General features: G+C 42.2%; 1 protein-coding gene across 1 annotated transcript in view; it reads left to right on the forward strand.

Annotated features, from left to right (window-relative positions):
- The window catches only part of LOC103604754 (leukocyte immunoglobulin-like receptor subfamily A member 6), a 25269-nt gene that overhangs the window by 10048 nt on the left and 4143 nt on the right, over positions 1-11078 (forward strand). The window contains 3 exon segments of the mRNA XM_008589324.1: positions 9171-9228; positions 9393-9428; positions 9605-9889. Of these exon segments, the coding sequence (XP_008587546.1) occupies positions 9171-9228; positions 9393-9428; positions 9605-9889 (379 nt within the window).

The raw sequence follows: 11078 nt of genomic DNA on the forward strand, positions 1-11078 counted from the left end.
TGCGGCGCTCCCGCCGAAGGTTCGGATCCCACATACAGACCGGTTCCCGCTCACTGGCCGAGCGAGGTGCAGGTGCAGCACTGAAGGTTGCGATCCCGTTGCCGGTCCCGGTCCGGTACGGGCGCGACACTGAGGGTTGCGATCCATTGCTGGACATGAAAAAAAAGACAAAAAAAAAAAGGAAACAACACACATTTAGGGCCGGCCTGGTGGCGCACTGGAGAAGTGCGCTGCTTGGGAGTGCAGCGGTGCTCCCGCCGAGGGTTCGGATCCCATGTGGAGACCGGTTCCCGCTCACTGGCTGAGCACGGTGCGGGCGCAACACCGAGGGTTGCGATCCCGTTGCCGGTCCCCGGTATGGGTGCGACACTGAGGGTTGCGATCCCGTTACCGGTCAGTAAAAAAGAAAAGACAAAAAGGAAAAAACACACACACACACATTTATTCTCTTCTTTATTTATTTATTCCTATTCATGCAGGTCTAGAAGGCAGAAGTGTGATCAGTTTCACTGAGTTGAAGTCAAGTTGCCACCAGGACCACACTCAATTGGAACACTTTAGTAGAGAGTCCTTTTTCTTGCCTTTCCAAGCTTCCAGATCTGCAATCCTTGCATTTCTTGGCTCATGTTTCTTCCTCCGTCTTCAGATCCTGCTGTGTGCTTCCATCCTTTCATCATCTACTGCTCTTCTGTACAGTCAAGTCTCCCACAGCCCCTCTCTTATAATGGACACTGATGATAACACCTAGGGAAAATCTATAAAATTTCAGATAATTTCCCCTTCTCAAAATCCTTCATTTCCTCACATCTGCAAAATCCCTTTTGCCACATAAGGCAACATTCACAGGTTTCAGGGATAAGAACATGGATTCCTTGGGGCTTTATTTCACATGCAACACCTGTCTATCTCCCTTTCGAGGTTTTCCTCATTGTCAGCTGCACGTCAGCTTGTCTGATTTCTTTGCCTGGCTGGCTGACTGATGACTTCATTCCTGAAGGACATTAGCCTGTTTTTATTGTCTGCATGTTTGTTTTAATCGTAACCCTGGAAGGCTGTGTTTTCTTCATCTGAGCATTGCTAATTAATCTGGGCATTTGAGCACCAAGAGACACCCTCTTTGTAATTTCTAGGTATACTTCTCCTGACACATGGGGTAGCAGCGATATCATTTTAGGAAAGTCAGAACCACTTATCCAAGCCGAAATACCATCTCCAGTCTACAGTTGTCATTAAACAGCACAAGGAGCTGCATATGATTAGGTGGCATCTAAAACTTCAAGGTCACTGTAATCCTTATTGTTTCCCATGACTGAAGCAATCCTCCCTCTGAGAAACGGAATATCTAGACCCAGAAAACCTATAGTTGTGGGATACAAAGCACACATTACACCTCATCAGGAAGGACCATACTCCACCCCTGCAGGGTGTCATATCCATCCTCCACCTCAACTGTACCACCAGGAGGCCACCGCACATCCCACCAGGCTGGCATCTCTTAAGTGATCCTGTACATGATAAGACTGGGGGGTTCCTTGGCAACATAGCATTTCTGCACCTCCTTTTCCATAAGAAGTGAGGCAATGAGCACGCAGACAGTGTGAAATCTTGGCAATCAGAAAGACAGACACTTACCTGGAACCTGGGTCTGATAAAGATAAATTTCTGCCCTTACAGGGAATGGGTCTGATGTCACTAACTTTCAACCAGTGGCTACTTTGTCTGCTTGAGGACTGGTGCTGTATCAAGGGCTTTGATTCACTTTCTGATGCTTGAACTCTGGACATTCAGTAGCAGCAGTAGTTAAGACATCCTTGGTGAGAAGAAACGCATGTCGTTACACCCCATGCACAACCCTACCCGCTATTCTGGCTACTCCATAATGTGCTTGTTGTACCCACCTGGGCCTGTAGCCAAAGACATAACCTGGCTGACCACAACAGGTAACTGTAAGAGATTAGTAATCCTGTGTGCATCATTTGCTGTACCCAAGCCCCAAATAAGTTTTATCATAGAGAATTCTGCCTATTACTTTGTGGTAGATGCAATGATTAATATATTTTCTTTACCTGGTAGGGGATATACTCTCATGACTAAAACAGCAAGTACCCCATAAATTTTACTAATTACCCAGGTTCTAAAACATTTATAATTATTTAAAAATTATGCATCTGCAGCACATATGTCTCATCACAACATCCAAGGCAGTTGCTCCTTTTTACTGATCAAGTGCATTTAAAATGATGTTATCAGTAGAGTGGACCAGTGTGCGGTGTATAGAATACTGTGCCTTCAGATAGCACTGTAAAAGAGAGCTGAGAATCAACATAGCTCTAGGCAAGATGATGCACGGGTACTGTTGTCCCACTCAAGTCAATGCAATTATTATTTTTTTAATTTTATTACTATAATAATAATAATAATAATTATTATTATTATTATTATTATTATTATTATTATTATTATTATTATTATTATTATTATTATTATTATTATTATTATTATTATTATTATTATTATTATTATTATTATTATTATTATTATTATTATTATTATTATTATTATTATTATTATTATTATTATTATTATTATTATTATTATTATTATTATTATTATTATTATTATTATTATTATTATTATTATTATTATTATTATTATTATTATTATTATTATTATTATTATTATTATTATTATTATTATTATTATTATTATTATTATTATTATTATTATTATTATTATTATTATTATTATTATTATTATTATTATTATTATTATTATTATTATTATTATTATTATTATTATTATTATTATTATTATTATTATTATTATTATTATTATTATTATTTTGGCAGCTGGTCAGTATGGGAATCTGAACCCTTGACCATGGTGTTATAACACCACACTCCAACCAACTGACCTGAGCAGCCATCCATTATATATTTTAACTGATGCATTGTAATTGTGCATGTTTATGGGGTACAATCTGATGTTTTAATACATATATATATTGTATAATGATTGGGTCAGGGTAGTTAATGTAACCATCGCCTCATGCACTTATCATTTCCTTGTGTCAAAAACATTCAAAAGCCTCTCCTCTAGCTATCTGCAAAATGTAACTGTTAACAATATTCACCCTGCTGTGTAATAGAACACCAGAACTTATTCCTCCTCTCCGAATGTATTTTTTGTACCCTTTGACCAACCTCCTCCTATTTTCCCTTCCTCCCTCCCCTCGCCAGTCTCTGGTAACCAGTGTTCTATTCTCTGTCTCTACTATATCAACTTTTTATTTCTTTATTTTTTATTCCACATATGAGTGAGATCGTGTTGTATTTATCTTTCTGTGCCTGACTTACTTTACTTAACATAATGACCTCCAAGTCCATCTATGATGCTATAAATGACAGGATTTCATTCTTTCAATAGCTGAATAGTTGTTCATTGTGTATATATACCACACATTTTCTATCCATTTATCTGTTGTGGGACATTTATGTTGATTCCATATCTTGGCTATTTTAAGTTGTGCTGCAATAAACATGGGAATGCAGATGTATCTTTCACTTCCTGACTTCATTTCCTTTGAGTATGTACCCAGTAATAGGACTGCCAGATAAATGGTAATCTTAGTTTTAATTTCTTAGGGAACGTCCATACTGTTTTCCATAATGACTGTGCTAATACACACTCACACCAACAGTGTGCAAGTATTTCCTTTTCTCCACAACCTTGCCAACGCTTGTTTTCTTTTGACTTTTTGATAATAGCCATTCTAACTGGGGTGAGGTGGTATCTCATTATTGTTTTGATCTGCATTTCTCTGACAATTAGTGATGTTGAGCATTTTTTAATATGCCTGTTGGCCACTTGTAAGTCTTCTTCTAAGAAATGTTCATAAGATCCTTGGTCCATTTCTCATTTGGGTTATTTGGTTTTTGCTCTTGAGTTGTTTAAGTTCGTTATATATTCTTGATATTAACCCCTTGTCGGATGTGTAGTTTGCAGATATTTTCTCTCATTCTGTAGGTTGTCTCTTCACTTTAATAGTTTTCTTCGATGTGCAAAAGATTTTTAGTTTGACATAATCCCACTTGTCTATTTTTGCTTTTATTGCTCATGCTTTTGAAGTCTTATTTTTAAAATCCATGCCCAGCCCCATGTTATAGATTGTTTTCCCTAAGTTTTCTTCTAATAGTTTCTTAATTTCAGGTTTTATATTTAAAATTTTAATCCATTTTGAATTGATTTTTGTATATGGGAAGCGGGAGGGTTCTGGTCTTCTTCTTCTGCATGAGGATATCTAGTTTTCCCAGAACTGTTTATTGAAGAGACTATCTCTTTCTCAATGTGTTTTCTTGCACCTTTGTCAAAGATCATTTGGTTGTAGATGCGTGAATTTATTTCTGTTCCACTGGTCCATGTGTCTGTTTTTATGCCAGTACCATGCAGTTTGGGTTACTATAGCTTTGTAGTATAATTTGGAGTCAGCTAGTGTTATGCCTCTAGCTATGCTCATTTTTCTCAGGGTTGCTGTGGCTATTCAGGGTCGTTTGGTTCCATATAAATTTTAGTATTTTTTTATTTCAGTAAAGAATGTCATCCATATTTTGATAGGGATTGGATTAAGTCTGTAGATCACTTTGGGTAGAATGGCCATTTTAACAATATTAACTCTTCTAATCCATGAACATAGGATATCATTCCATTGATTTATGTCCTCTTCAATTTTTTTCTTCAAAGTTTTGTAGCTTTCATTGTAGAGTTCTTTCTCTTCCTTGGTTAAATATATCATAGGTATCATATTTTTTTATAACTATAACTATTGTAAAAAGAACTGTTTTCTTGATTTCTTTTTTAGGCACTTTACTGTCAGTATACATAAATGCTACTGACTTTAGTATGTTGATTTTGTATCCTGAAACTTTACTGAATTTGTTTATTAGTTATAACAGTTTTTTGGTGTATTCCTTAGTGTTTTCTATGTCTAATATCATGTCATCTGTAAACAGGGGCAGTTTGACTTCCTTATTTCCAATTTGGATGTCCTTTATTATTATTTTTTTCCTTCCCTAGCTGCTCTTGCTAAAACTTCCAGTACTCTGTCAAATATAAGTGTTAAAAGTGTGGATCCTTGTCTGGTTCCTGATCTAAGAAGAAAAGTTTTCACCTTTTCCCCATTCAGAATCATCTTAGCTGTTGGTTTCTCATACATGTCCTTTCTATTGTATTGAAGTGCATAACTTCTATACCTACATTGTTAACAGTTTTTATCATAAAGAAATCTTGAATTTTGTCAAATGCTTTTCTGTATCAATTTATTTTATATGGGTTATGAATATTCATGAGATACAAAGCTGATTGTCACCCCTCATGCCCAAGACGTGAGACCAGATCCATACTTGCAGCATGCCCATTGCCACAAATTGCTATTATACCACATGTCCCCTCCGCAATTATGTCTGCGTCCGTCCCCATCCCCACTCCACTTTGTATCTCTACATATGTTCTCTCCCTCTGCAATTTCAACACACCACTGTGGTCTTTCTTTCCTTCCTTCTTTCTCTCTTAGCTCCCACATATGAGTGAGTACATGTGGTATTTATCCCTCTGTGCTTTGCTTATTTAACTCAACATAAGTTTCTCTGGCTCATCCATGTTGCAGTGAATGGGAGAATTTTATTCTTCTTCATGGCAGAATAGTATTCCATGGTGTATATATACCACAGGTTCCTTATCGAGTCATCCATCCATGGACATTTACATTGGTTCCATGTCTTAGCTATTGAAAACAGAGCTGTGATGAACCTGGGAGTGCAAGTAGCCCTTCAACATGGTGATTTCCATCCCACTGGGTATATACCCTGAAGTGGGATTGCTGGGTCATATGGAAAAATCTATCTGCAGCTGTCTATAAAAACTCCATACTCTTTTCCATTGTGGTTGTACTAATTTACAGTCCAGTCCCACCAGCAATGCAGGAGCATTCCCTACTCTCCACACCCTCACAAGCATTTGTTATTCACCGTCTTTTTGATTATAGCCAGTCTAACTGGGGTGAGGTGGTATCTCAATGTAGTTTTAATTTTCATTTCCCTGATGACTGGTGATGTTGAGCATTTTTTCACGTACCTCTTGGCCATTTGTATGTCTTCCTTTGAAAAATGTCTAATCAGCTTCTTTGCCCATTTTTTAATTGGATTGTTTTTTTTACTGTGTAATTGCTTAAGTTCCTTGTATATTATGGATATTAATCCCTTGTCAGATGCACAGTTAGCAAAAATTTTCTCCCACTCTGTAGGTTGTCATTTCACTCTGTCGATTGTTTCCTTTGCTGTGCAGAAGCTTTTTAGTTTGATATAGTCCCATTTGTTTATTTTTTCTTATTTCAAGTAAAGGTTAATGTACAACGACTTGAAGGGGAAAATACAACCCATGGTTAAGAGCTCTACCTCCCAATCCCTCTTCATCTCAAATGAAGACAGCCTCACAAGGATGGTTTAGCATGTAAGACACGAGTCCCAACTGGTCAGAAGTGCCCTGAGTCACCTCCGGCTCACCAGATTGTCACTGATAACACTTTTGCTTTCCCCTTCAATAATATTATGGTTCAGTATAGAATTCGCTACTAACAATTCATTCCTTAGGTAGTTTTCCAATATCTTTTGACATCTATGTTTGCTTTGGGAAATCCAGTTCAAATGAGCTTGTAATTCTATTGAGGGTAACAGGCATTTTCTGTTGTAAGTAGTTTTAGTACTTTTTTTTTGAAGATGCCAAGCCAGCTGCCATTTTATATTTTTTAATTGAGGTGAAATTCACAGATAATACAATTAACTATTTTTAAATGTATTATTCAGCATATGGTGTGTGTGTGTATGTGTATGTGTGTGTCTGTGTGTGTGTGTCTGTGTGTGTGTGTGTCTGTATCAATTTACTCTGGATTTTCTTTCTTTATTTATAAATGGTCAGGATATGGAAACATTTTTAAATGCACGCACCCTAGTACTTAGTTGATCTTTCTTCATCTCTGTTAAGTGAGTAACTATCTCTTGGGCTGTTAGCAGACATCGTTCACACTTCTTTCCTTCTGACACATACAATAGTGATGCTATTGTCCCTCCTCTTCCTATTTGCCCAAGTACATTAAATTTCTGTTTGTGGTCTCACTGTTCTTCCGCATTCTGAAAAATGTCCTCAATAATGTACTCCAATTTTATAATTGACAGATCCGCCTTGTCCTTGATGAAATGAATATTTTAATTGTATTCATTCAATTGAATTTTTACATTTATGATTTCTAACTCATTTCTATAATTGTCAATTCTCCTAAAGTATAATTCCTATTCTTGTCTAAACTATTCAGTTTCTTCCTCTTTTTCTCAGATATTTAAACACATTCTTATTTCAAAATGAGTCTCATATGTTCCAGGTATTCTATTTACTTGGATATGATAATGTCCAATTATTGTTTGTAGATGGTCATTCGTAGCACAGTTTATCTTTTTACATATTACTCTGTGTTTTCCATGACTGTTGGACTGCTCACCTACTATGTACCTCATCCTTCAAGGAGTATTACATGGCTGCCCTATGAGTGAGGCTTGATGAAGGGGGATTGTTATAGCTGCTCCTGCCCTATGGTGTCCACTCTCCCAAATTTAGTGTCTTCCCAGGGTTGTTCCCTGCGGGGATGCATCCAATGCAAGCCTCACACTCACACCTGGTGCAGACGCCCATGTCTGAAAATGCTACAGTGAATGTGTCTCACACGCACACACACAGGGGAGGTGACTTCACCCCATAGCCCTGACCACACCCCTGTGTATAAGGACACTAGGGTTCCTCTTCTGTCCCACACAGAGGTGGAAACCTCCTCCTGAATGACCAGTGACGGCCTCAGACACCAATAGCCACTTAACTTTGGCTTCTGCTTTTTCTTGTGGTTGCCTGCCTATTTCACAAATGTTTGTTTCTCTCTTCCTGCCTAGGATGATGGCTCCCTATTTCAGAACACTGAAAGTAGTATTTTGCAGTGTTTGGAGCAGATGGGGGCTCCTAAATGGTTAAATCAATCCTTCGCCTTGACTGTAGAGTTTCACACAAGGATCTCCTCATGTCCTGACCCCTCATGTCATAACCTGGTCTGAAAATTACCCATGATTAAGCCCCTTTTATTTCCCAGGCACCACTGACACCCACAATCCCTCTGAGGACTGGGGTTCACGACAAATGCTCCAAATGAGCAAACTGAGGCTCAGAGAAGGGACATGAGTGTTTAGAGTCAAACAGGCAGTTTTATATGATAGCCACAAATTAAATAAAATTCAGCTTCCCTGTCCCCACCCCACAAATCAGAGCCTGAATGCCAGTAATTGTTCCCTATATATCAAACAAAAGGAAACCAGATGGAGTACAAAGAAATGCTCAAACATCAGGGGCACTGGAGAGGCTGGAATTATTAAGAGATTTGTTCCCAGATACATAATGGTAGATACTATTGAGAAGACAAAAAAAGACATCACAATGAAGACGAATATTTGTTAGAAGAAAACCCACACTAAACTAACGGGAGAAGAGTGGTGTTTTCTTCCCTTATTTCCCTTTATTTCTCCTCTGTGCCCTTTGCCACAGTGCCTCTCAACTTGAACTGCACAGATATTCAGTGTGTCTCTGCTGATCTGAGTCTGCCGTGCAGCGTGAACCTGCATCTTCCCTGAAGCATCTCCAGGGCTGGTGAGACGACTGGCCATGGTTAGGGCCCCACAGCCATGTGATGACGGACGGGCTGAAAGAGTGAGGGAGACCCTATGCGGAGGCTCTGAGAGGGAAGGGGAAGCCCTCAGTCACCCTCACATGGAAGGGACAGACTCAGGAAGGCACCGGCTCTACTTGCTGAAATGTCCTCGCCCTAAGTGAGATGAGGACAGGTCAGGCAGAGTCTGGTGGTCAGGAGAGACCCCATCTACATCTGAAATGTCTGCAGGGAGCCTGGTTCCTGTCCTGGCCCCAGGCCTGGTGAAACCAAAGCCAGGCTTCTGGGGAGGGCAGTTTCTCTTCCTGTGGGGCTCCTTATCAGACAACCTCATGACAAAAAAGCCCAGCTCCCAAACATCCACACCCTGTGTGTCTGTCTGTCCTGTCCGGCACTGTGGTCTCTTCCATCTGCTCAGCTGGGGCCAGTGGGAGGAGGCACCATGACCCCCATCCTCACAGCCCTGCTCTGCCTTGGTGAGATTTGAAGAGGGGGAGGGGAGACCTTAGGCTGGAAGGGACCCCACCCCACAGCCAAGCCCTTGTGCATTAGGAGACCCCAGGGGATCAGCAGGCTCATCAGAGGAGAGGATCTGCTCACCTCTCAGGTGACGAGTCTCTCACAGTGAACTCTTTTCTAGGTCTGAGTCTGGGTGCCAGGACCCAAATGCAAGCAGGTGAGTCCCAGGTTCAACCTCCTCACTAGGGACAGGGGGCCACCTCAGGGCTGCTGGGTGTGGAGGACAGCAGTTCTGGGCTGACTGATGGAGCCGTCTGGGAGGGTCATGGAGATGAGAGTGGAGAGATAAGGGGCGGCGATTGTCCTGGGACCCAACCTGTGCTTTCCTTCCAGAGACCCTCTCAAAACCCACCATCTGGGCTGACCCAGGCTCTGTGATCACCTTGGGGAGCCCCGTGACCATCTGCTGTCAGGGGACCCTGGAGGCCCAGGAGTACCACCTGTATAAAGAGGGAAGATCATTTCCCCGGGACACACAGAGATCACCGGAGCCCAGGAACAAGGCCAAGTTCTCCATCCCATCCATGACACAGCACTATGCAGGGCGATATCAATGTTACTATCACAGCCCTGCTGGCTGGTCAGAGTCCAGTGACACCCTGGAGCTGGTGGTGACAGGTGAGAGGACACTCATGGGTCACAGCCCCAGGCTTTGCCCNTTGAACTGCACAGATATTCAGTGTGTCTCTGCTGATCTGAGTCTGCCGTGCAGCGTGAACCAGCATCTTCCCTGAAGCATCTCCAGGGCTGGTGAGACAACTGGCCATGGTTAGGGCCCCACAGCCATGTGATGACGGACGGGTTGAAAGAGTGAGGGACACCCCATGGGGAGGCTCTGAGAGAGAAAGGGAAGCCCTCAGTCACCCTCACATGGAAGGGACAGACTCAGGAAGGCACCGGCTCTACTTGCTGAAATGTCTTCGCCCTAAGTGAGATGAGGACAGGTCAGGCAGAGTCTGGTGGTCAGGAGAGACCCCATTTACATCTGAAATGTCTGCAGGGAGCCTGGTTCCTGTCCTGGCCCCAGCCCGGGTGAAACCAAAGCCAGGCTTCTGGGGAGGGCAGTTCCTCTTCCTGTGGGGTTCCTTATCAGACAACCTCATGACAAAAAAACCCAGCTCCCAAACACCCACACCCTGTGGGTCTGTCTGACCTGCCAGGCACTGTGGTCTCATCCATCTGCTCAGATGGAGTAGGCACCATGACCGCCATCCTCAGAGCCCTGCTCTGCCTTGGTGAGATTTGAAGAGGCGGAGGGGAGACCTTAGGCTGGAAGGGACCCCACCCCACAGCCAAGCCCTCGTGCATTAGGAGACCCCAGGGGATCAGCAGGCTCATCAGGGGAGAGGATCTACTCACGTCTCAGGTGACAAGTCTTTCACAGTGAACTCTTTTCCAGGTCTGAGTCTGGGTGCCAGGTCCCAAAAACAGGCAGGTGAGTCCCAGGTTCAACCTCCTCACTAGGGACAGGGGACCACCTCAGGGCTGCTGGGTGTGGAGGACAGCAGTTCTGGGCTGACGGAGGGAGCCGTCTGGGAGGGTCATGGGGATGATAGGGGAGATCCAAGGGGTGGGGAATGTCTTGGGAACCAACCTGTGCTTTCCTTCCAGAGACCTTCTCAAAACCCAAAATCTGGGCTGACCCAGGCTCTGTGATCACCTCGGGGAGCCCCGTGACCATCTGGTGTCAGGGGACCCTGGAGGCCAAGGAGTACCACGTGTATAAAAAGGGAAGATCAGTACCCTGGGACATACAGAGCCCACTGGAGCCCAGGAACAAGGCCAAGTTCTCTATCCCATCCATGAC

This window comes from Galeopterus variegatus, unplaced genomic scaffold (genome assembly GCF_000696425.1).
Source record: "Galeopterus variegatus unplaced genomic scaffold, G_variegatus-3.0.2 Scaffold5374, whole genome shotgun sequence".
NCBI classification, from domain to species: domain Eukaryota; kingdom Metazoa; phylum Chordata; class Mammalia; order Dermoptera; family Cynocephalidae; genus Galeopterus; species Galeopterus variegatus.